Consider the following 26,931-nt stretch of genomic DNA (forward strand, 5'->3'; position numbering starts at 1 on the left):
GTCACATGCAACAAAGTGGCAAAAACAGAATGGAGTGAGCTGTGGTTAAGTGTAAATCCTATAGCAATGAAAGTCATTTGTATTATCCTTACTTCTTTGAATAAATTCAGATGACAGCTCTATTTCATTTCTTCATTCAGTTTGGAGGCCAGATGGCATTAGAATCATTTACTTCACCTTGTTGTGCTTAATTACTACAATCAACACACTATTTTCCAAATTAATCATAACAAAGTAATTTCATTAGTAACACAGCAGGCTGTTGAATTATTAGCATCATAACAGTTTGCAAACAATTAAACTTTATTTGAACCTTAAAAATTTGCAGAGTGGAACATTATTGTAAGATCTAATGGCAATAGAGTACAAATTCAGTACAGAGCAAATAATCAAGCAAAATGCTATATAAAATATGACTTACAATCACCTTTGAAAAAAATTAGCTCTCTAACTGTTCATAGAAAAACAAATAAAAGCTAAGCAAACATAATGAGAACATAGCAATTAGCATATTTTCTAACAAGCCATGTTGTTTAAATTCACATTAATGATATTATTATGATCTTGAAGAGAGTGTGATATATTGTCAAGGGTGTAAAGAAAACTTTCTCCCTGGTAGTATACAAATGATTTTGCCAAATGAATACAAAGGAGTCATGCATTGAAAGTAATGATTATTTTTCTTATCACTCTAATTTTAAATCTTTCGTTTCCCTTCCTATCTCCCACCTATATTCAAGTTAAACAAGAACAAAGGCCAGAGCAGCTCTGGACAGAAGTTAACACTTTATTTCTGTATTGCCACCATTCACAGAGACTATCTAGCTTGGAATTGTTGGTCATCAGTTGGCAAAGGACTCCCTCTCCTGGATTAACTGTAAAAGGAGGCAAAACTCTTTTACATGCTTTACATTCAGCTTCAGTTTGTGCCCGAGTGGGGGAGGGGCTGCCCAGTGCTTTGGTATGTGATGAAAAGCTGCTGCCACCTACTGGCCGAGCAGGAAAATCTTCCCTTCAACCAGAAGCATGAAACCTGTATCCATTACCAAAATTACATTTTCAGGGGAAACCCACGACTGCTTTTGCTTTTCATCTCTCAGGCCTTGAAAAGCAGACCACTAAATTTGTCTCCAGTTGTCTCATCTATGCTGAGATGATTTCAACCTGCCCCAACGGATCTCTATTAGGAACAGATTAATGAGTGCACAAATTCATTTCCGAAAGCTTTAACTTGACAATGTCTAATTTATGTAAACTAGACTTGACCCACAATCCCTAAAACTAAAATATATACTTCATCACATTTGAAATCTGATGATCACAGTATTGAGAAGATAACGTTAAATTTAAGCTCTGAAATATTGCTTATAAATAGTTTTATATAAATAAAGGGGGGTTTCAACTCATTCGTGGTTAGCATCTTTACCTTTATAAAACAAACATCTGAAAAGTTCAACAAAGGTGCTACCCCCCAATCAATGATTCAAAATTACATGAGTCTATCCACATCAAATAATTATCCAATCGGCAGGACATTTTGATATGTATCAAGGCCACACTGCTACCTTGTTGGCATTTAAAATAATACCCTTGATTTCAAATACACACGGAAAGGTAATGTAATCGTTCCACAAATCTTGCTCCGGCCGCACAACATAGACCTCCAGTGTCGGCTAACCCTACCTTTCCACTCGCCTGTTGGTACGGGTTCCCACCATGATTTCTATGCTCTCCTCTCTGAGCCCTTCCTTTTCTTTTCACTGCTCTGAGAAGTGTGAGACTCAGAGAGACTCAGATCTGGGGTTCTACCGTTCTGTGCTGGGACTTTAACAGCACAGCAGTGATCGGGCAGGATAAGGCAGTGCTCCGTTAGGTCTCCTTACTTTGAAACTACATACGGAGACTCTTTAGGCCATTGTATTACACAGAATGGGCTTTCTTATGAATTTTTTATTTTATTCCATTTAAATACAGAACGGTGGTGGAAAACGTTGGCAAGTCCGTCATCTAATCAGGATGTGTGTTATTGAGAAAGGGCTCGGCATGGACCGTGGTTCTGGTCTGCAGGTGTCACAGGTGTCCGTGCACTGCCATCGGGAAGCCTGTCATCTTTTCTTTCTTGTGGCTATATTTAACACGAAGGAAACTTGCCAATCAGTAAGATTCTTTCTTTCATGAAAATATGTTACTACTGTGTGAAAGATAAGTACTAAGATGGTTAACAAAGCCACATTCTTTAGATAGCATCTACCAGAAGTTGGCATGATATACTCAATTCAAATTTCTATGAAATTACGTATTACACTCTAAAATATAATTGACATCCAACACAAAGAGGAATTACCACTCATAATGAAAGTAGCAGGGACTGTGCAGTACATAGCAAATTATGCTGAATTCTTCACACAAATCAAATGAGTAACTAAAAACTACATTTATTTCTTAGCAGAATAGCAACAGGTACAAGTTTCCTGCCTGCATCTAATTTACATTAATATTCTTTATTTAATTTCACATCAGAGGAATATTATAATGAATGCATAAAATAACAGTTCAAGACAAACGTTCAATAAAACACAAAAAGGTTATGAGCTGCCACGCAGGCTTTCAAGATGATTCTAAATCCAAAGCATTTACTGACTAGCAGAAGAATCTTCCTTTTCTGCAGGCAGAAAGGGAAAGTTGCAGCTTAATTTTTTTCTTCAGTTGAAATGTTGATTTTTCCTGCTTAGAAAAAAAATTACATTTTTAGCCAAGGAAAAATGAACATTTTGTCAATTCAGCTCCTCAGAAAGGCCGTAAAAAGTGATACTTTACTAAAGAGGAGAAGGTTTGGGAAAACATCCAGTTGTTAGCAAAGGGACTTTCTCTAAATAAATCTATTTCCAAAGTAAATTCTATGAAGTTATTTAAAAATTAAACCAGATTTAAAAAAAAAAAAAAAAGATGATGATGATGATGATGGGGGAGGCATGATCTTGGTGCTATCAGAAAACTACAAAGACTTTTTAAAAGGCAAAGACTCATAATGCAGAGACCAAGAGAACATATGAGCTATTACAGAATATTGGATTAAAATGTACTTACCCAGGACTCTCAAATATCATACATCTCCATTATGTAGGCTTTCGGCACCAAGCCAATGGCTCCCTTCATTTCTCCTACCCACCAGCCATATCTATTGTATTCCTAATTGAAAACAATATGCAATATTAACCTTTAGACTGGTATAAGTACAATGTCGTTTATATGCAACTTCTTAGAAATGTTATTTCTTTTTATAAAGTTACAAGAGCTTGAGCTGCAAATTGAAACATTTTAATCTTTTTTTTGTTTGTTTCTGGACACTTAAAAATGCCGTTAGGCAAAGATTTAAATTAACGTATAAGACAAAGCCTGTTTATGACTCCATACAGAACACAGAAACAGTCACTTGGGATAAGAACTTAGCAAATGAAACTACATGAGGAAGTCAGTTCCCTGGGCCCATTTCCCTTCTCCCTCCCCCTCCCCCCCCCCCCCCATACACACACAGACACACACACAGACGCATGCACGCACAGGCAAGCACACTCGTGGCCTGGGAGACAACTTTTCTACGCAAACACCAGCTCTAGATGCTACAGGGTTACAGCCAAGATCCTTAGGATACTATCTTTGCCTTCAAGAAGCTTATCATCTAGCAAGGAAAGAATTACTTTTTCACAATAAACTAATTCCTTCTAAACTCATATGACTAAAGATTATTTAGAACGTACAGCTACGCCTCCTCTTAAGAAAAATCTAATACGTGTGTATAGACATTTTAAACAGACAAATGAAAGAATAAGAAAACACTAATAATATCCGCAAATATTTGTTTTACAAAATAATTTTCAAAGGCTCCTTTTAAAAAGCTTCCCTAAGGCATTTATTATTGCTTTCAACTAATCATAAACTTCATTAGATAAAGGATGGGTGGCAGGAATTTAAAGGTGGTGTTAGAGTCACCCTTACAGTAGAAGATCAATAAGAAATAAAGGATCTCAAGTTATAAAGACAAAATATTCATCTAGCTGTAAAAAAAGAGTGATTGATGAGTCACTTCTGCGTTTACTTTGCAACGTGAGATAAACCTCTACCTGCGTTTCTCCCCTTTGCCTCCACTGACAGATACAACACTGCTTTAAGCATTACGAACACTCTGTAACTGGTCTCATATGTCTGCCAGGTTGACTAATGTATTTTTATCTCAAATTTATTTATGTTTAGTGAGATACAAACAAAGTAAAATGAATTACAAGTTTCAAGAATAATATCTTCCAAAAGCAATACTCGGCAAAAGCATTGTAGGACCCAAATTTAATTTTTCATGGAAGATAAATTTTTAAAATCAATCCCCAAAGTAATTCAATAGGCTATGATTTTCCAACATCTGAGTCCTAGATAAATGTGCATATGCATATTGAGTTACAGGTGGGGAGGGAATATTCAGACTAGCACAGACTTCACATTTGTATTGATTAGTATGCTATTGACCGGCTGAAAGGAAAATCATACAATTCTTCAATACAAATGTAAAAACATTAGCATGTGTGTATTGATAATGTGGTCTATCGATAGAACACAGGATTAAAACCTCTATGTGCTTTTTAAACAGTGGGTTGTACAAGAATTAGGTTTATTGGAAGAAAAAGGTGGAAGGAAAATATGAGATGGGGGGGGTAAGGCTAACCCTGTACTTATTCTCAAGAGGGCACAGCGCTGGTTAATGAAGACGGAGGGCTCAAGGTTTTAAGTTTAAAAGTTCAACGATAGTGTGAATTTAGTGGATAAAACTATCTAAAAGCAATGAAAATAGTCTGAGGCCCGAACTTAGTGATAATGACTATAATCTACATGGGATATATTTATCAGAAGAAAACACCAACTTACTGAAAGCTATGATTAGCAACCATTATATCTTAATAGGAACCTAATAAAACTGCCCTTTTCAATTTTTAAGGCAATGAATACAATTAGAGCCTAATGCTTAACAAAACAAATGTATTTAACCTTCCAGAGGCAAAAGGCCTACACTGTAAGATTTCAAAGTGGATGGTTAACAGGGTAGGTCTGAGTATGAAAGCTCTTACCCAATGTCAATGTAAGACTTTAAAAAAAAAAAAAAAAAAAAATTGAATATTAGTAAAGAGCAAGGGAACCAGCGCCCCCAACAGGCAGACAGAGAACATATTCAATGAGAGGGCATATTAAGACCCAAATCGGCTTTCAGAGACTAGTACTCAATCTGGGCTTCCAGGTTTAAATTCAAATACAAACAAGAATGCTCATGTCATTTTATAATATTCCACTTTGGTTATAATCTGTACTCTCAACTGAGGGCATATCATCATTCTCAAAAAGCTCACTCACATCCAAAGTTAAGAAAATGGATTTCCAATGAATCATTTCACCAAAGGACCAATGACACACTTCACCCTTGAGAGAATTCTGCCTGATGGTCACTGGTCAGATTCATTAAATAGAAAGTACCCTCGAAAACAGGGGGGAGGGGCTTAAGCAGCTGCAAACAAATCCCTTGCAAGTAACATTCTAGGAAAAAATAAAGTTCCAGACTCAAATTATCTTAAATGCTTCACTTAATTTAAAACAATTCAAAAGCATGTGAAATTTGCTCATAAAAGTTTTCTAAACTATCACAGGTTTAAATCAGAAAAGGGTAAAAATAAAAACCAGAACGTTCATTACTTTACATTTGTAAAGGATGCCACAGAACACTCCTGTGTGGAATTAAGAGGCAAGATAAAATACAGTGAGGTAAAAATCTAGGAGGCAAATTTATGGATTTACACTGTGGCCATTAGAGTATGTCGACAAGACTGCAAACACAGAAGCTTTTACTTTTATCATTACCATCCTCTGTATGAGCCTCTTGAGCAACATGAATCCCAATTAAACCATTTGCAGCCTATAAATTGGAAAGAAGATGCTTTGGAGTACGGTATTCTAAACTTGAGCCTCAAGATTCAGTATCCTACGAGCTTTCCTTCTGAAGAAACAGATCTGCCTCTCTGCCTCCCCTGTTTGCCGCTCCCAAATAAATGTGATTACAAATGATGTATGACTTACAGTGGAAAGAATGCAATCCAGACAATGTTGTCTTACCGTCCACGTGCTAATTATAGTATTGTTCTAAAAGTCGCGGGTGGGTCGTTTAAAAAAAAAAAAAAAAAGATCAACAACCCTCGAACCTTATCTTGTTATTAAACAACGAAATAGAAAGAGACAAAAAAACCACTCCAGGCTGCCATCTAAATCTCTGAAAGGTTAGGAAACATCATGCCATCTTTATGGCACACGAGATCTCAGGTACGAGAAGGCCTGCCATCTGGTATCCCTCACCCTACTCGGCTCTTAACATCAACTGAAATGCTAACATAGGCAAGTGGCTGTGCTTCAGGAGGACTGATAAAATAATGAAGAGTCCTTTAATCTACAGGAAACCATTCCAGTCAATTTATAAGAAATATTGCATCCCTTTGTAGGACGTGTAATTATTTTCTATTAATCATGTGCTATAAAGCTACATTATGCGGTTATTCTGTTATCACTAGAAAGAGGCCTGCAGTCAGCTTCTGACAATGTTAGGTAATTACTAACACAAAGCTTCTTTCTCCTCCCGTACTAATGCTATCAAGATCCAGAGGTGTGGCGATGCTTACTGTATAAAAATAGTACTCAAGAAATTCAGTATCCGAAAAATGGATGGCTTCCAGGCAAAATGCAATGTGGCAGGCGAGGAAGAAAAAAAGCCAAACTTGCCCAATAACCCGGGAAAATCATCGTAAAGCGGCACTGCCCAGTTGCGCTCTCACCCCTGTTTTCCATTTTCACGCCGTTGAAATAGTTTTTTATTTGTTTTGTTTTGTAGTAAAATGTTCGGCTTCGACTAATAGTTGTTAAGCAACAAACGAAAGCGATTATGTAATAAGCAGGGGGAGAGGGCTCGTTTTGATCATGTGAAACCGACTGTACCTGACATGACAGCCGCCATATGCCCATGTTTACTCACTTCGCTAAATCTTCGCTCTGCCTGTTGATTATCTTACACTTAAATACTTAAATAAGGCCCCAGCGTTCACTTAAACCCTTCTCAGCACCGTGATTCTCATTTCTCAAGTATGTTCATCCGCTTTCTGCAAACCATGAGGTGAAAGAATGTCACCTTAACAGAAACTTGAGACACTAATAAGATTCTGTGATACACTCCCCCTTCCAGACACTAGTTACCAACCTGTTTGAATGCAATGGGTGAAAGACTGTGTGTGAGTCCTGTCTCCCAAACATACATCTGTGCTTCGAAACATACTAGCCTTTTGCAGAAATGAAGTTAATTTTATTCACAAATGTAAAATGCATCGGGTTTCAGAGCCCGTGGGCTTCACCGCTGTTTTCCAACTGTTCACTGCGATAGTCGCGATTTTTCATAAACATTGTAGTAGGATGAAAACCAGATACCCATGCAAAATTCAGAATTACTTTCTTCAAGGGTACCTGTTGGATATTTTCCTTTTTTACTATCTCCAGTTAGAAACTTTGTAAGAATCCCTTCATTTCTCCTACATCCATCATTTCATCCCTTAAAGTGCACGACAGGAACCTGACAACCTCAGTGTTTCACTATTACTATCTATGCAGGAACTCCTTGAATCTTCATCTCCTAAGCTGATAAATGAGGAAACTGACACTAACACTCTCTAAGGTCCTCCGTGATGCCTGAACACCACCCTCCGTGAACCTGCTTTAAGACACCAAGTCTCTTAGTGGCTTGTGGAAATCAACCTCATTACTTTATAATTCACTATGCAGGTGTGACTTTGAATTACGCTAATTTGAAGAATTCCTATTTTTTTTTTCCTCCCTGCACTGTGCACTCCATTTTTTTTTTAATTTTTTTTTTTCAACGTTTATTTATTTTTGGGACAGAGAGACACAGAGCATGAACGGGGGAGGGGCAGAGAGAGAGGGAGACACAGAATCGGAAACAGGCTCCAGGCTCCGAGCCATCAGCCCAGAGCCCGACGCGGGGCTCGAACTCACGGACCGCGAGATCGTGGCCTGGCTGAAGTCGGACGCTTAACCGACTGCGCCACCCAGGCGCCCCAAGTGCACTCCATTTTTAAAGCAGGAGAGATACAGGACAAGCAAAGGAGCTGATAGTAGGAATTCAATTCTTACAACAAATTTTAGTTTATATTCCAGAGTCAAGACTCATTTAATTCAAGTGTCTACACAGTCCACATTCACAATACCACACAGGAAAAACTGCTCTTCAGACTGATGAGTCAAAGATACTGGTAGGCAAAGAAAAGGTCAAATCATATTCGGTAGAAAGTGGCCTTGGTCCCCAGTGTATTTCACCAACCCGTACAAGACTCTGTTAAGTGTTCTCCAGCTTACCCACCTGTCTCTATTCCAACTGTCGCCACTCTGGTTCAGACCTTCATCACCTCACCCTGGGTTACTGCATCAACCCTGCCTCTCTGTTCTTCCCAGAAACTGCCTTGGTCAGTTTCAAGAACTGCCCGGGGAACTCACACCAGCTCCCGGGTGTGGTAACTGCAAACTCTTCAGCTCTGCTCCCTCCTGCCCTGCTGGCAACAGTCTCTCACTGCTCCGGTCCACACAGTCCAACCTTCCACCCATTCCTGCTTCTGCACGCGGTGCTCTCCTCCCCAGGGAACGTCTCCCCCTCCTCGCCCAAATCCTAATCAGCAACCAACACCCAGCTCAAGTTACCTAGCTGTCGTGACTTTTTCTCCAGTTTGTTTAATCCACGCTTACGTCTCTCATTCCAAGCTGAGCATTTATTCCTCATTTTATGTACTTTAGGTCTGTTCCTTCAACTAAAATAAAGTACAGACTCACTGAGATCACGGCAATATCTTACTTGATCTGTCTGCCCCACAATGTATAAAAGATGTTCAATAAATACGGACTGGATGATGCCACACTCATTTTGGATGATGCACCAGTCGACAATCCTAGACATCTTCCTAAGAAGTGTGATTTCCAATAGGTCTATCTCTTCCTTCGTGTATGTTAGATATACTTGAAGAATTTTAGTAATGACTAAACAAACTTTTGTTCTGAAGTGCATTCAGCTTCTCAGTCTGAAGTATGTCGTTCCTACTTGTGGCTGGCTGCTGTCCACCACGTTTTCCAATGAGCTGTACAGGAGACCTTATCTAAAGAGTTTAGATTCCACCTGTAGAAAGAAAGAGATCTGTCCCCCTGCTGAACTGGGACCAGGTAATTCCAGTTCTATGAAGAAACAAATTGAGTTGAATGTATTGTATGTATGGAAGAGGTTAAGACAGAACCCTGTAAAGGCAGAAACAGTGTGGCAGGTGTAAAGGAAAATCTGGGTTTTACGTCCTGATTATTCTTGTGACGATCTTCCCAGAATTTCCAGAGTCTCACCCCCTAGCTCTTTTACTAATTAGGTATGGAACCCTGGGCCATCCCCAAGTTTTTTAGGGATGATTTTTTGGGTTTATATTTATGGCACTCTCGGAGACTCCACAATAATCCAGTTATGTACTTAACATAAATCAAGAAGTCTAATGGTGACACATCTGGACCCTCACAGAACTGCCTTTATGAAGTGTGTTGTCATATTTACTCTAAAATTTTTTGTTGAGGGTATTATCTGTCACTGTCGTACTTGTCATATAAAGTTGTTAAGGTCAGCTAATCAGTGAAGATTCTAGAAATTCTAGTGGAGATTTTTTTTTTTTTTTTTTTTTTAAGTAGCCAGATCTGAGAAAAGCCAAGATCCCTCCTTTTTAATTAAAAGGGGTTATTAGCTCCTTGTCTCTCCCTTTTGTAGTCTGGCTGCTGAGAAGCTCCAGGCTGTGTTGTTAGTTCAAGTGCCCAAACTCCAGTCTTTTAAGGTCTCCGCAGGGGTAGTCATTTCTTCCTTGGGTCTTTTATTTATTTTCCCCCAATTACACTGAGCCTTGAGATTTCCTCACCTATAAAGCAAAGCACTAGCACTAAGGTTTCCTTAACTCTATGATTCTATCATTCTAAATTGTTTTAAGAAGGTCAGGATTATTTCCTATTTTTACCTGTATTTTCACAAACACAAATAAACGTATATCTGCCATACTATTAGGTATCAGGGATATAAAAATACTTAAGACACCGTGTCTGGCTCAACGAGTTCAGGGTGGAGAGAGAGAGAAATGGAAACTCCTAGTCCCCACTTAGATGTAGCAGTGTAAAAAGAGAAAACTCCAGGGTCAGACCTGAACTGATTCCAGAAGAAGGTACTTTCTAGTTGGTGTCCTTGGGTGATTCACATAACAACCTTGCTGGGCATCACTTTCCGACTCTGGAAAATTAACACACCGTAACACCGTAGGGTTATCTTATGATCAGATGAGCGAAAGCATACCGGGTGCCTAGAACGGGTCCTTGTGGGTACGCAACAAATTCTTTTTGTTGTTGCTGTTCCCTCCCTCTCCCTTCCCACTAATGGGTACAGGAAAATGCCAGAGCAACGAAAAAAGTGTGCTGGAGTGCACTCCAAGGCAATCTGATTATGAGCGGTTCTCTACCCTGCTCTTCCAAAGGGAATGTGGCCTGTAAAGGGATGAGGGGGGGAACATCTCAGAGGAGTGGATGCTGCTATATATATGTTAAGGGGGTTCCTGAGTTTTTGGGGTGGGAGAGAAGAAGCACCTAAGAGATCATGGACCTTTCAATTTAGGATTAAAAAAAAAAATTATCGGGGCGCCTGGGTGGCGCAGTCGGTTAAGCGTCCGACTTCAGCCAGGTCACGATCTCGCGGTCCGTGAGTTCGAGCCCCGCGTCGGGCTCTGGGCTGATGGCTCAGAGCCTGGAGCCTGTTTCCGATTCTGTGTCTCCCTCTCTCTCTGCCCCTCCCCCGTTCATGCTCTGTCTCTCTCTGTCCCAAAAATAAATAAACGTTGAAAAAAAATTAAAAAAAAAAAAATTATCAACAAGGTGCTGTCTTTCAAGTCGTTTTGTTTTGCTTCTGACAGACCCTGGCTTATTCCGCGCAGGACTAAACCGCACAGGCCTTGCAGCCCATAGCAGCCCCTGCCACTTCGGCCCACCCTGCATCTCGGACGCTGCCTGCCGGTTTTTCCTTGACCCCTCCAGCGTATTCTGAGCCTCCCAACCTACTTTCCAGAATCACCTCCCCGCTTTCATCTGTCAACATTTTCCTGAAACGCTCCTTCCATTTGAGGTCAGAGAACACAGGGAAGGACTTGAACGTGTTGTCCCCACCGAGATAACGAGAGGAGTCCCATGAGTGGAACCAGACTGTCTCCTGAGGGAGGGGCGGGTGTGAGCAGAGCAGGTCTACCTGGCCTCACTGTGTACCCACAACACTCCCGTATCGACAGCACGGAAACTAAATGCCACCAGACCCAAAGAGACACGGTCACAATACAGCTACTCCTCCTCCTTCCCCAAAGGCTGGAAGACATAACCACATTTTGGGAACTAGCTGAGCATCAACAACGTTATGTCCTATATTGAGATGTCCTAGTTATTCTTCAGCAGTTGGTTATGCTATTTGTGGCACGCGGGGGCAGATGGTCACGGAGGGAAAGTGAAGACACCTGAAAAGTAACTCTGCCAGCAGAGCTCGGGAGGCCTTTCGTGTTACTTCCTTTTTCCGGCAGGTTTGAAAGCCAGAAAAATCCTGGTCATGGAATCTTTACGTTTTCACAATGAGAAGCAAACGGTCAGTGACAGTCACAATTCACCAATCGCTGAAAAAAACTCACAGATATAATGGGAGACAATGCTCGAGCCTCCGACCAATATATACTAAAAAAATAAAAAAAAAAGTGTCCTTACCGTACATTAGGGAACACTGTCAACCTACATTTCCTGTTTTTCACTTAATACAAAATTTCTTAAGACGCTGCAATGCTCAAGTCACATGTGTCCTAGACTAGATAAAATATCCCAGGACTCTTCACTCCCTTGTTTTTCTGTTAACACCAGACAAAGTAGCCTGCTTCTTTCCTGCCGAAGCATAGCTCTGCTGTCGTTAGGTCTCTAAAAATAATTTATTGCTTTAAAAGTAAGAATAGGAATGTGGTTAGCCATTTACCGATGAGCACAGATTGAAAGATAAACTAATAGACGATGTAAATCCAGAACAGCAAGTAGAATCATATAACCAAAGAGGTATGCAGGGCAAGGGAATACGCCTGTAGCCATATACCCTGGATCCTGCTATTAAAATCCTAACATCTCGCAAACATAGTTCTAGGTAAATACTATTAACTAGGATATTATGTCCTTGTTTAAGGTGGTAATGAACGTGACATGTAACCTAGTAATGGAATCTGGCATGATTTTAAACAACCTGATTCCTTTTTTAAAAAACTAAAAAGATTTTTTTTTTTTTTTTTTTTTTTACTTCAAATATGATTTCCCCCCCATCAGATGAATCAGAAATTGGGCCGTGAGTTTTAGAATTAATTCATTAGCAACGTAGCGGTCAATAAAATTACAAACCCCATTTTCATCTGTCCCTGTAAATGTGCCCCATTGTTTTTAGGGGAGAATAAAAAGATTTCTAAATCTCTGCTGAACTACTGATGTACGTAACAGGGTTTTCTCCTAATACACAAACAACAGCAGTGACCCTACGTGGAAAGAACTATAAGCAAAAAGTCACTGGCTCTCCTTTTTAGGTAAGCAGTACTTAAATTTAGTATTAGTGAGCTTCAAAGGTTAAAACTTAGAAAATGCTAGACACTTTGAAAGAGAGGCGAACTCAGCCAGGGGTCACATGCATGACAGCTGCTAATTGAAAAATGTTAAAAAGGGAAGGGGGTGGGGGCAGGCCAGGTGATCTGCTTACCCTTCTTTATCGCAACACTTGATTTTCACTAGAGAAAAAAATTTAAGTCTAAGACTCGTATAACTCTCAAAAAAGACGCCTGAAATACATAAATCACCCCCAGGCTGACTGAGCACAGCTGACACCCTGTCAAGGCTTCCTTGCAAAAACAGAGAAAGAAGACTGAATTTTAAAACGAAACTATATTCCTACAGTGAATTTTAACGAAGACAGCCCAATGGTCACACGAGTTCAGTCTGTTTCTGTCATTACATTTACAAAATTAAAACACACTCTTCATTACAATGCACACCATTTTTAGTCCTTGATTTATCCAAATTGTATTTAAGAATGCATCTTTTCTTAAACTGTCTTGTGTTTCCTTTTTTTTTTTTTTAAAGAGTATTTTCAGAACTGACAACCTTCTGGAAGGTAAGTCAGATCAGTGACAATTAAATATTGCGAAATACAGATCAGTTAATTTTGAAAAGCAAGGCGTATTTCTTTCAAATCTTGCAAATGGCATTATTTATTAGAAAAATTGTGGCATTAATTTCTTCACAAGGTACACATTTTTTTATGCCTCTACAAATATTGCATTAAGACTCCTTAAAAAAGGTATGTATGCAATGTTTACATTCAATTCTGAATGATTAAAAATTTTATGATTAATGCTAATACTTTATTGACATGACATAGGAAAGTAATAATCCACAGCTAGATCTCAAGCTGAATTTATGACATCATTTTGATTGTGCACATTAGCTGCAATTACCTGCACCACTCATTCTGAGCCACTAGATGGTGTAAAAAATAAATTAAAATGGTAAAATTTCATTCTATAGCCACAAAACCTAATATAACTCTGAGAAACATGAAACACATTTCTAGACCTACAACAATGCTGGTGATTTCTATGCTAAGTGTACTTTAAAAAAAAATCTCTCTCTCCACCTGGATCTAGAAACAAGTCCTTCTGAGGAATTCTTCATCATATATATATAACAATATATAGATCTACCATTCTACTTTAATCTAGAAACAAGTCATTTGAGCAACTTTTCACTCTCTTCTAAGAGCCTGAGTTCTGAATTTACAGCAGTCTTTTTTTTTTTATTTTTTTTCCTACATTTTACTTATTTTTGAGAGAGAGAGAGAGAGAGAGAGAAACAGAGCACAAGTGGGAGAGAGGCAGAGAGAGAGGGAGACACGGAATCCGAAGCAGGCTCCAGGCTCCGAGCTGTCAGCACAGAGACCGACGTGGGGCTCAAACTCACGAACTGTGAGATCATGACCTGAGCCGAAGTCAGATGCTCAACCGACTGAGCCACCCAGGCACCCCTGAATTTACAGTAGTCTTAAGCATTCAAATTGCTGTCATTCCCATGAAAATGAATTTATGATATTGCTTTATGGTCTATTTTGGCCAAAGTTTTGGTAAAAACTGGAAGACCAAGCCAATAAAAAATTATTAGAGTCTCCAAAGATTCCTCTCTGAAACTGTTCCCCCCAAATCGCTAAGTGCAAGTCTTCACAAACATATACTGACTCCCAAAGCAATTTGAAAACCAATAGCCAAGATGTCCACTAACGGCCCCAAATTTGTCCAAATTCCATCCAGGGAGAGCTGAGCGTCCTTTCTTTTCACCCTCACCAAGATTTACCTGGTTGATTCTACCAGCTCCGCAGTGGGATAAATACTGGCATTAAATCATTCCGCCAATAGCGATAATGCGCTGGCGAACAATGTCTAGCCTCTTTCCAAAACCAAAATGAGCTCTAGGAGGCCTCTCGTGAAATCATGCTGCCCATGGAACTTCATGCCTTGTGAAGGGCTGAGAGAGGAATTATTTTTGGTAGGCACATGCCCAAATAATAGCATTTAGAAATTTTAGATGGCGGTATACTCTTCTTCCTTTGAGGCGGACCACCGCTAACCTTAGCTCTATGACCAGGCTTCACACATAAAATTACAATCTCCACAAAACAGGTTTGGGAGAACAGAAAGTGCCTTCCCTGGGATCCCAGAAGTGTGACATATACCTATGACGCTACCTTTACTTTCATAATAACAGAAAGTAATTTTCAGAGGCAATGGGAATGCTACTCGTTTGACAGCCTGCCCCGGAGGTCGCTACTCTGAGGTTTTCAGCCACAAAGACAGCATGAGTCATAAAGAAGGCTTTAAGGGCAGACCCACATGGCTTTTAGAAGTTTCGCATTTTACCATAATAATATAATGACTCCATGCCGTTTATCCCTATAATTTGGAATTCCAAGTAGAAGCCAATCAACCTTTTATTTTATACGCAACTGCAGCTCAGCTGGCGAAAGAAACTGCGAGCTAAGTATGTTTGGGGAATAATTCCAAGAGACTTTCTTGAACTGAAATGAATCACTTCGGTTTCTATGTTAAGTAATTAACTCAAAAAAAAAAAAAGTGTTATCTTAATTCAGAACAATGAAATGCTCAATAATCTTGTAATGCTTCATCCAAGAGTTGGTTATCTATAGCTTCTAAGAACTAAACCTGTATTTCTTTAAAAAACAAAAAACAAACATACTAAGGGACAGAGGACGAAGAAAGATGAGAAGTCTTAGCTTTGGGCACCTCAACTAGCAACGATCATGGCTGCTTATATTTACTTGTTAAATATTTTCCCCCAATGACCTACAAGTGCTTCTGTAGTATTCCTTTTGGATTCCTGGTGCTTAGCACACAGGCCCTCGCACATTGTGGATGCTTTACGACAGTTTCAAATTACACACGAGGGAGGAAAGAAGGAAGGAAGATGCACGAGAGAAAAGTAGACAGCCTTGGTCTGGGAGTCAAGGCGCCTGGTTAAGTCCTGGTTCTGGCCCCTTCTCGACCCAAGTTCCCTTATCTGTAAAACCAAGAATAAGTGGATGATCATCAGGCAGATTCCTCATTCAAATGTTCTATGATTTCCTAGGTTATGATTTTATCCACCAGCCATCTTTTGTTACGTTCAATAAACGACCTTATTTCCAAATCTCTTCTGTATCTAGCAAGCCATATTATCTTTCGGGAAAGTACAAAATATTTCTCTAATCAAGAAACCACATTAAACTTCTAGACTTATGATTTATAGAACATCTCCCTACTTACATTTAACTAGTTTTCATACATCATTTGTTTCTAGAATAGCTTCATAAAGTAGACTGAGCAAGTTTTTTAATCCCTATATTACAGCAGGGAAAGTTAAATATGAAAATTAAGGCAGCTCACACACGTCACCACTATAAGAAACATGACTTTTAGATCTAAGGACAGAAAGATTTTGAGTCATCCAGTATCTTAAGAGGCAGAGAGAGAAACAGAGAGAGAAAGAGAGATTTTATATATACGTGTGTGTGTGTGTGTGTGTGTGTGTGTGTATAGACAGAGAGAGAGAGAGAGAGGTGAGTTCATAGCAACAGACTCTGTCATTACGTTTACAAATAGAACTATGTTAAATTGTTAAAAATTACCTAAACCTATCTGAATAGAAAAAACATCGCTTTTAAATTGTCGGAACACCAATGTATTTACATAAAGATGAAAAACTCCTACTATAAACAGTGTTTCCAGTAGTGAATGGCAGACAAAATCAGAATAAGCACACAGAAGAATAAAAAGGAAGAGGAAAGAAAAACATAATAAATAACCTAATACCTCACAATGTTAACTTTCACATAAGTATATTGTTTCTGGAGAAGGCAGGGTATGGATGTGAGCCAAAGGCTGAAGTGATAGGTAAACACACTGCTAAGTTGAATCCTGTTATCTGATTGTGTTTAAAATTTGATTATATTTCACTTGACAAAATAATTAATTATTGTGAACTCCCAATTGTTAACAAGGACCTAGAGGAATTCCAATTGGCATTTTTCCCCAGTGTTGTAAACCCAGATGCAGAAGAATCTAGCTTTGTATTCACCCTTTACGGTTGTCAGCTGGGGTGTCTCCTTACCTTGCTAAGAATGTAAATCACATCACCACGTTTAAATGACAACTCATCAGAAAGAGCTCCTGTGCAGTCCCACAAACCCTGGTAAAAATTAGCATAATCGGTGCTTTTATCTCCTAGGAAGAAGAGAGAGAAAACATGAGTTAGAGCTTTCATGTAACGGGTCCTTGCTTAAACGTGAACCAATAGAGACTAAAGGGCCTCTCGCCACCAAAACAATCTAAAAAAATTCCGTCCTGATTCAAAGAACATTTGATTACCCTTACGTACAAATCCCACTTCTTCTAATTATATCATTATGAGACCTTCTTTAAAAAAAGATCTCATTTTGAACGTCTCTTTTCTCTCTCCCCCTTTCTTGTTTTATCCAAAGCCTGTGATTGCCATGTGCTCTCATCAAGCCAGCACCTAAAAGTTCCTTCCCATTTATTTTTTACAGTGGACCTAAACCCACTCGCAACATGTTTTGAAGGTGAATCAGCCACACCACATGATGAGCAAGTATCCGCGACATGTTTTGATAAACACCCTGCGAAACAACCGCCTTACAGAATTTCCAAAAATTCCGAAAGAATAAAAAAAGAGAGAGAGAGAGAAAGGGAGGGAGGGAGGGAGAGAAAATTTTGGGACACTTCATAAACAATAAGAAAGAATAATAAAGGAGTCAGTAGGGCATAGAAATAACTCAAACTCGGCAACGATTGTTTTAAAAAAAATTCTAAAATCTACAGCTGGTTAGAGGAAGAGGGTAAAGTGGAAATAACACAGAGGGTAATTCCGGCTCTTATCTTTGGGGACTTTTGTACCGAAAGCCTCTCACAAAAGTTATTTCTAACATATTTTAGCAACTTTGAAATTGCCAAAGCTGAAGCTGCATTTTTCAAGATTTCTGTCAGCCCTAGTTTAGGACATTACGCTCTGAATAAACATGCAACATACACTGCAGTTACCAGCTCATCCTTCTAACGGCATAAGCACAATGGATGTGATGTGCTCAAACTGCCATACAGACCATTAACTGATTGATTATTTAGCGCTCTCCGCTCTGTAATACCACAATAAACCGGGTAATAAATGCTTTGTCACTTATACAATGTGGGTCTCTTGAAACACAGCACAGAGTTAAATACACTGGATGCTTTTGTTACACTGAGAACTGTTTCCTGTTTTTAATTTCATGATAATTGAGTTTTGATGAGTTAACGCAAAAAGAATGCAAGTGATATCAATAAGATGTCCGTGTATTCACTAACCAGGCAGAACGTATACGTGTTGACAACTTCCATCATTGGAATGTCAGCTCTGAATTCTGAGGGGATAGCTGTGGGGACGCATGCTGCGTCAGGCCTGTCATCCTAGTTTTGTTATATGGCTCTCAAACAGCAGGCTTCTTGGCAATTCCAACACAACCCCTCACGTGAGCGGGTCTTCTGGGTATTCGTCTTATATCGCGTGGTTTGTGATTTACACAAAGTGCTAAGTTTGTTAGAAGTCTCCAAACTTCTAATATCCGAAACGTTTTTCTCGAGCCAAAGAGAAAATCTGAGGGGCGTGGAGTGTGACAATTTAGGAAGATGACACTTCTCCATTAAGCTTGAAGAAAATAAACAGTGGCTAGAATATGCCACCTTACAAAATCCTACTCAAGTCTTTTCTCCTGTTTTCTAAAAATTCCCGGGGGTGGGGGGTGGGGGGTGGGAGGGGGAAGAGAGGGAGAGAAAACGGGAGGAGGCGTGAAAGGAAGGAGGGAGGAAGGGAGGGGAACAGAGAGAGACAGACTCCGTACTGACCTCTCCACTCCAGCATTTGAGCACTCGTCACCGATACCAGCAGGCATGTATACAAGCCCGGGGATCCAACCACAACTAACAATGCTCGTGGCTACCCTTCATTACATTTCCCCCCACAAAGCAATTTATTAAGTAAATTCCATGAATGGACACTAGAGGGCACTCCGGCTGGACAGATCACTCCAAACATTGTCAATTTTTTCTTTTAGAAAGAATTACTTAATAATAAAGTGACTGATTTCCTTTAAAAACCACTTATTTAGACAAATAGAGATTTGGAAGTTGAGACATTCTAGTCCGATTAAATCAACTGCTAAATGGGTCAAATGTTGCGCCCCAAGCAGTCCGTCAGTGTCAGTTTAAAAGTCAAGGAATTAGAGCAAAGAGAGGATGACATCATTTCACATGCAAGGCCCTCCCCCACAGTCGCCGGCCAGGAGGTAAAAGGATGTAAATAGCAGGCTTCCCCGGCCCAGGCTCCTGTGTGTTCCCAATGTTGCTCAGCCTGAGGCTTGATCCAAAAAGGTTAAAGAAACAAAACTTGGGCTAAAACGAGGGAAGTTTTGGCTGAGCTCGAGCGTCCCAGCGCGTCCCCAGCTGCCCAGCCTGCTGCCGGCTCCTCCTTTTTCAGATATTCTCATGACGGTTTTTCATTCAATAGATTTTCAAGAGGTGGGGGAAGAAAGAAGGCAAAGAAAAGTATATGGTGATTTCTAACACATAATCCTTATCACTTTGGGGTCTCTCTTCCCCTCGATGCGCTTGGTGAAACTCCCATTAACACTAATGGGAGTTACAGGAGCACATGAGGGGAAGGGAGACCCCCACCGTGTGCAAGATGCATTTCTCCCTAGATGTGCATCATGAGCATTTCATTAAATCTCACTGCTGTAAAGAGGCAACAGAGCTAGCTACTTGGCAATACTGGGAAAAAGATGCATTTTCTACTGTGTTTTCGATAATCTTGATGATGATGTTACCCAAAGACCAACCTCATTTCTGTGTCCCATATGTGAGCTCTGTTAAAGAATAATAAGTTGTTTATGTCACATGGCTATACACACATACAATTTACTATTCCATCTACTTCAGAATGCAACAGTAGGTATAAAGCGGAAGAACCACAACTAACGAGAAGGCCCGGTGATAAAAATTTATTAGCCTTAGTCTCCTCAGGAAAGTAACGTTAAAATTCTTGGTATGAATTTTATTTAAAAAAAAATATTTTTAATGTTTTATTTATTTTTGAGAGACAGAAACAGAGACAGAGTGCGAGTGGGGGAGGGGCAGAGAGAGAGGGAGACACAGAATCCAAAGCAGGCTCCAGGCTTTGAGCTGGTCAGCACAGGGCCTGACGCGGGGCTCGAACCCGTGAACTGTGAGATCATGACCTGAGCCAAAGTCGGACACTCAATCAACTGAGCCACCCAGGTGCCCCGGTATGAATTTCAGATATAAAAATTAGGAATTGCTTTATTCCTTTGAGAGCAGTGAGCTTCTCTGGTTTACTTTTCACTATTTTAAGTTTTGAAATTTTAAGTATGGCTAACCAACCTCAAAAAGTTACGCACGGGTCTAGCCTCAGAAGCACAGTGAGCTCACAAGAGTTAGCATTGTTCACCTATACACCAAAAAATAATCCGTGTAAAATACGTTTTTAAAAAACAAAAATGTAATGCCACAGATAATCCCACGTTCTGAATACAAGTAAGTCTCTTTAGTTGTTATCACTGCATGGATTAATCTTCCCGCATCATGATCTATGTTTTCAAAATGACAGAAAACCTCACCTCATTATGTTTCCTGTCCTGAGAGGCATGAATGGTTAAAAAGAGAAGGTAAAGACAGAAAAAACAACCATTCTAAATTAGCCAGCCTCTGAAGGATTCAAACAATATACTCGTTCTTGCTTTTTCCAACATTCAAAAACAGATCATCGGGCAATAACAGAATCATTAGGAAAAATAGGCTAAACATCGGAGATACTTTTACAAGAACAAAAAAGGATTTTAAAAATACGATGGCAGTGGCTGAAACATACAATATGTAAGATAATGAAAAATCTCTTCTTGAGCAGTCGTTTAAAAACGATTTCAGAAAGATAAGCAAATTCTACAGTGTTCAAAAAAATCAGGGGCGCCTGGGTGACTCTGTTGGTTAAGCCTCCGACTTCGGCTCAGGTCATGATCGCGTCATTCGTGAGTTCGAGCCCCGCTTCGGGCTCTGTGCTGACAGCTCGGAGCCTGGAGCCTACTTCTGATTCTGTGTCTCCCTCTCTCTCTGCCTCTCCTTTGCTTGTGCTCTGTCTCCCTCTCTCTCTCAGAAATAAACATTAAAAATTTTTGAAAAAAATCAAATGGAGTCATTTTGTACATATATATAAACATGCAAGACGTGCAAGCTTGAACATAAAAGAACTTATAAGAAATACAGGATTATGTTGTTTATGTATTTCGCTTTAGTCTGAATTTTTTTCTCCTTTTTTAAGTAAAATCGCTCAACGTGAAGAACATATAACATTCTTGAGTAAGGTTAGAAGTTCACGTCATGTGATGCTCGGCAAGATAGTAATACCCTTGTCAACCCACTGCCCTGCACAGCAAACAAACTTCTAGTGTTACATCTTTGACAGCCCAAAGGGAGCAAAGGTCACTGCTATGCAAAAGCATTAAAACTGTTGCTTGAAAAGAATTTCATGTCACTAAAGATAAGAATTATTGCAGTGCTTTACAGCGATTGCACGGAAAGCTAGATCGACTTAGTGCATTCCTTTGAAGAAAAACTGACTTTTTTCTTCCTTCCCTCAAAGGCAAACATTTGGGAGATGGGTGCTTTAAAAGGGTTTTTGAAAAATACAACTGCTTTTAAGCCAGGACGCTTCTATTTGTGGAAGGGATACCTACACGTGTCTGCTTCTACACCTGCGCTGAAGAAAACACAAACAAAAACAAAAACCCTTCGTGCTTTCGGCAGAAGCTTTTGATACATCCTAAAACACATATACTTAAATTACCACTGTGGATCATCCTCAAGGCTTCGCTCAGTCTTAGGATTTTATAGCTGCCTTTTACAGGACCAGAGTGCTAACATCTAATGACTTCGTCCTCACTTCCTTTCTGAAAAAAGCAAACCAAACCTTCTGCAGCAGCCCGCTCCTGCTTTCCTGTCCGGGTCCGGAAGTCAGGCCTCTGTTTCCTTTCCGCGTGTCATGGTAGGAAGGACTCGGGAAAGCTACTTCCTGAACACACACTTCCTGTCCACCCTGCCTCTGACAGCTGGCAAGAGTGATGTATGAACGTATCAGAGAAGGGAAGGTGACCCTCAACTATAGCTCTGTGCAGGACACGGGATGATATGGCAGACCTTGCCCCAGCTGACATGTGGCTGCGAGGAGGTGTAAAAGTCCTGATAAGAAGGCATCCCCTCTCTTCTTTCCGTGGAAAATAATGGCTGGTTTATCAAAGCTAACCTCATGCTTGCCCTCCAGATATGGTTTATCTCCTGCTATTTGGAAATAACAACCCAAAAAAAAAAAAAAAAAGTCGCCCATATCATGTGATCTTGTACACAGCATGTGTGGTTATTTTTCCCGGCTCAGTCATAATTAGTACTTGGGGCCAGGTGCCAAGTGGAAATGGATAAGGGGAATATCCTTCCTAGCCTTCTAGGCCATCAGTGTCCTTTTCCAATTTTTAAACCGCTGTCACCGGACTCTGGCATTTCTTACCCAATTCATTTGCTTTCTGTGTTAATCATATGCAATGAAGATATGCATGGCCAACATTTAAACAGGCTGCAGATCAATTAGCGGTCTTAAGTTTATCTGATTTTTATCAAAGAAGACAGAGCTGCGGGTCGATTGTCAGAGCCTGTGTCAAGTTGACCTTTTCAGAGATGTCTACATTGCCAGTCCCCTGGGCAACTTGTTGTCCCCTGTTGGTCTCTGAATGGCAGAAGTCTGTTCTGCTCAAGCACAAAGTATACACAGATGTCTATATTACATTCTTATAGGTTTGACAGCAACTGCATGTTGTATCTATAAACTGTCCTTTAGCAGTGACACTTCCTCAATGATGATAAGCTAATTTATGCAACTAAATCTCCTTTGTGCAGAAATGAAAGCTAATTGAGTCATTACAAAGTAATTCAGGAAGGAATACCTTGTATAAATTGGCTTACTTTATAAATCCTTCTCAAGTGGTTTTCATGCATCCTAAATGGGACTAAGCAGCTTATCCGCCCTAAGATACCCAGATCGAAGCAGCCAACTTCGGGGGAGTTGGGTAAACCCTCTTTAGAGCTGTAAGAAAAGTGACGAAAGGGAAAGTGAACAAAACCAAAAGAAGCTTCCCAAGAAGCTTCACGATTCAGTACCTGTGGCGGGGAGAGCACTGTCCTGACTCGTCTTCCTTTGGTCCTCCACGTTTGTGGGAGCACTGTCCTCTTCCTCTTCTGTAAGCAAACAACAGAAATGGCACGCTGAAGGTTTTCCTCAGAAATAACGAGACAGTCCTCACCCCATTTTACGAGCAAAACTGAAAGTTCACGACGCATAAATATTCCTCCTCAAAGAATGAAACCGCTCAACATTCACATTCCTTTGTCCATAATCTAAAGCTGAACAAACAAACCTCTAGCTAGTGGCACGTAGCGACCTTACCAGTTGGCTTGATAAAATTTAAGATACATGCTGATACCTCACATATTTTGTTTCGCATACTGGAAAGTCCTCTGGAACACTCTTAAATCCAGATCAGCCCTGAAATCCAGTAAAGTAACACCCAGCACTATATGGACAGACCACATTATACCGAGGCAGGATAAAACCACGGTCCCTAACCCATCAGTAGAACACAGGGAAAATGTGTGATATAAAATACAGTTAACCTAGAAGTCATTTATTGAGTGTCAGACCCTTCATGTTTTCTCCCTTGATCTTCATGGGCGAATACCGAACGGATCCTCCCCCTTTAGGACAATTCCCCCCAAATCATACTGTGGATCTACTATGTGTCATAGACCATAGCAGATGTTAAGATGTCACAGATAAATAGTTTTAAATCCTCATTTTACAGAGGAGTAAACTGAGGTTCAAAAAGGTAAGGCCTGTGATCCTAATGTCCGTGTGCTTTATTCTGCACATATTCTGGGCCTTACCTTTGTTATTCCCACCCTTTCCTATCACATTCATTCCCCCGCTGAGAGGAAGAAAGAGGAGAAGACTAAATGAGAAGAGTTCTAAACAGAGTCAATAGACTTTAGTTATTTTACATTAAAGAAACATTTATTATATGACCACTTTCCTCACCTAAGGATTTATATACACTTTAGAGATATTTAAGGCGGGATGTATGAACAAAATGGCATGCCCAAGAAAAACTGTGTTCAAAAGAATCATAATTTCAAGAAAAATAAAAAACATTAAAGCAAAGTATGCAAAATAGGTAAACACAGCCATTATGGCTATCAAATAATCCATTGAGTATTAACTACCTGTAAGAGACAGCTTCTACCAGGGAGGCAAAGAGAGTGGGAAACTTCTGCCCTCAGGAAGCTGAGAGCCTACAGGGCACAGAAGACAGTAGTACCTGAAGGAGAATGGGATGAGGGACACAAAACCTGACACGTGAGACACGAGGAACTGAAGGAACACAGGCTAGAAACCACCCAAGGGGGAACACCACGAAGGCTCTGAGGGATGGAGAAAATTTAATGGAGAGAGATGGGAAGGAGGAAATTTCTAGACAGAGGGAGAGTCATAAGCAAAACAACAAAGCTCAGTACTATCCATTTGGCTAAAGAACGCAGTAGTCAAAGGGGAAGAACAGGATGGGAGATAAGGCTGGTAGTTTGGGCCAGCTGTTGAAGGGCCATGAACGTTGGCCATGGACTTTAGACCTTGATTTGGTAGGCAGTAAGAGCCCCCGAAGACCTTTGAGCAGAGAAAGGGCAGAACTAACACTATGCTTGTGGAATGGTCATCTGGTCCCATTGTCCCAGAGAGCCTGAAGGAGGGCATGGGGGGAGACAGACCACGTAGAGTCTGGCTAAAGGGGAAGGAAGTCCTAACTAAAGGACAGAGGAAATGCAAGGAGCCGGTTATGAGAGGAAAAGGAACTAGAATCGATAAGCTTTGTGCCTGCCTGGATGTGGAGGGCTAAGGGAAGAAGAGCAACCAAGGATGACACAAGTTGTGAGCTTAGTCGGCAGAGAAATGGGAACGCACCATTCCTAAGAAAAGAATAGCCAAGGGGCGCCTGGGTGGCGCAGTCCGTTAAGCGTCCGACTTCAGCCAGGTCACGATCTCGCAGTCCGTGGGTTCGAGCCCCGCGTCAGGCTCTGGGCTGATGGCTCAGAGCCTGGAGCCTGTTTCCGATTCTGTGTCTCCCTCTCTCTCTGCCCCTCCCCCGTTCATGCTCTGTCTCTCTCTGTCCCAAAAATAAATAAACGTTGAAAAAAATAAAATAAATAAATAAATAAATAAATAAATAAATAAATAAAAAGAAAAGAATAGCCAAGATAAGCTATTTTGCCAAGGGAACATGGGAGCCGCGTGAGAGATTGAAGGTACCGGTGGAGCAACCCAGAGGAAACGTCCAGGGGCAACTGGAAGGCTTCACAAGTTTGCATCTACAGGGGAGTAGATGCAAAGTAAGGAGGCTCATGCAAATGTTAAAGTGGTGACTCAGAAAATTCACCACTTAACTCAGGCTTGAGGGTTACTGTACTTCTAAAACAAACCTACAACTGCTTTGAATTTCTGCAACTCAACTCAAACAAAATAAGGAGAGCTCCAAAAGAAGGGAACAGCTGGAAATATTGGGCACTTTATACACATTAAGTTGACCGCAGTGTCGGCAATTTAATATGAGTCAGTCAGAGAGCAGTTAATACATGGAAGAACTAATAAAAAAAAATCAAATACCAAGTCCTGTCTCTTTTCTCTTCAACAACAGTTATCTTACTTATGCCAAACCTCAAGGCCTCGTGATTGTAAACGGTTTATTAGGGTGTTTTCATATACAAGTTTTACACACATTTGGCCCAACCGACTTATTTTATAGATGGTTAATTTTTTCAAAGGAGAAGGAGAAAACTTTACTTATTTGTCCTACTTTCTCTTTCCTCAGTGCTCTCTCTCCTCCAAGCTGGTCACAAATCAGACAGTTGAGTAAATTCAAAAGTCGTGAAGGGCTCTTGACCTCAAGTCAAAAGCCTTAAGCACAACAATATAGGAAGCACTTCTTTCTTAAGAAGACATTATGGGAGGGGCGCCTGGGTGGCCCAGTCCTTGGAGTGTCCCACTTTGGCTCAGGTCATGATCTTGCTCGAGCCCCAGAGCCCCACGTTGGGCTCTGTGCTGACAGCTCAGAGCCTGGAGCCTGCTTCAGGTTCTGTGTCTCCCTCTCTCTCTCTCTCTGCCCCTTCCCTGCTCATTCTCTGTCTCTCTCTCTCAAAATAAATAAACGTTAAAAAAAAAATTTAAGAAGACATCATGGGATACAGACTTACCATCCAAAGTTAGGGTCAAGCTATCACAAAAACTAATGACAGTAATTAAATGGAAAATTCTGCTCTTGGCAAAGTAAACAATGAACTTAGAATAATTTATTACTGTGACTGTATTATTTTATTAAAATTTAAGTGCTATAAATGTGCACAATGTATTCGTAAATTATCAGAATAATGCTATTAAAATATTTACTTAAGTATCAATATTTACTGAGAAGTATCCAAAATCAGTGTGAGATGCTGAACAAGTAGTATTTTAGAGGAGGAAATACTCATTTAAAAAACTTCCTTTCTCCATTTTAAACCGAGTAATGATATTTTTAGGTCAAAGCTTCTGCATTTCATACATCAGTTTTCCTTAACGATGTTCAAACAGCTCATTTTATCTTGGGCTAACAATACAAACAGCTTCCATACAAAAGAAAACAAAATAAAATTTGGGGTGTGTGTGTGTGTGTGTGTGTGTGTGTGTGTATGTGTTTTAATCTTAGGGAGAGAAACTCAGACTGAAATCTTGAACAGAATCTGATACAGAGGAGATGTTCAATAAATATGCAGTGAACAAACAGATTCAAAATCATGAAAATAAATCCTACTATGTTCATTTATTAACAGAGAAAAACTCTCCACACCACTCAAAAACTATATAAGGACAAATGAAAATTCTAGGCAATAATTACCTCCTCAATATATTAGAAATATATACACATGTTGTTTTATTTAGGTTTATTATTAAACATATTTTATTTTGGTGTTGAGTCACAAATGTCATTATACA

The 26,931-nt window shown here is 40.0% G+C and overlaps 1 protein-coding gene across 3 annotated transcripts in view; it reads right to left on the minus strand.

Moving 5' to 3' along the window:
- Positions 1–285: 285 nt before the first annotated feature.
- The window catches only part of SKAP2 (src kinase associated phosphoprotein 2), a 185,152-nt gene continuing 158,506 nt past the window's right edge, over positions 286–26,931 (minus strand). For 2 of the 3 annotated variants that reach the window (XM_045495150.1, XM_045495151.1), the window contains exons 10-13: positions 23,016–23,093; positions 16,855–16,967; positions 3,088–3,189; positions 286–2,724 (exon numbers count right to left, since the gene is read on the minus strand). In XM_045495150.1, coding sequence (XP_045351106.1) covers positions 3,097–3,189; positions 16,855–16,967; positions 23,016–23,093 — 284 coding nt within the window. In that variant the 3' untranslated portion in view covers positions 286–2,724; positions 3,088–3,096. Of the gene's footprint in view, positions 2,728–3,087; positions 3,190–16,854; positions 16,968–23,015; positions 23,094–26,931 lie in introns of all 3 variants that reach the window. The other variant, XM_045495149.1, reaches the window with a different exon arrangement.

The sequence above is a fragment of the Leopardus geoffroyi genome, chromosome A2 (genome assembly GCF_018350155.1).
Source record: "Leopardus geoffroyi isolate Oge1 chromosome A2, O.geoffroyi_Oge1_pat1.0, whole genome shotgun sequence".
Lineage (NCBI taxonomy): Eukaryota > Metazoa > Chordata > Mammalia > Carnivora > Felidae > Leopardus > Leopardus geoffroyi.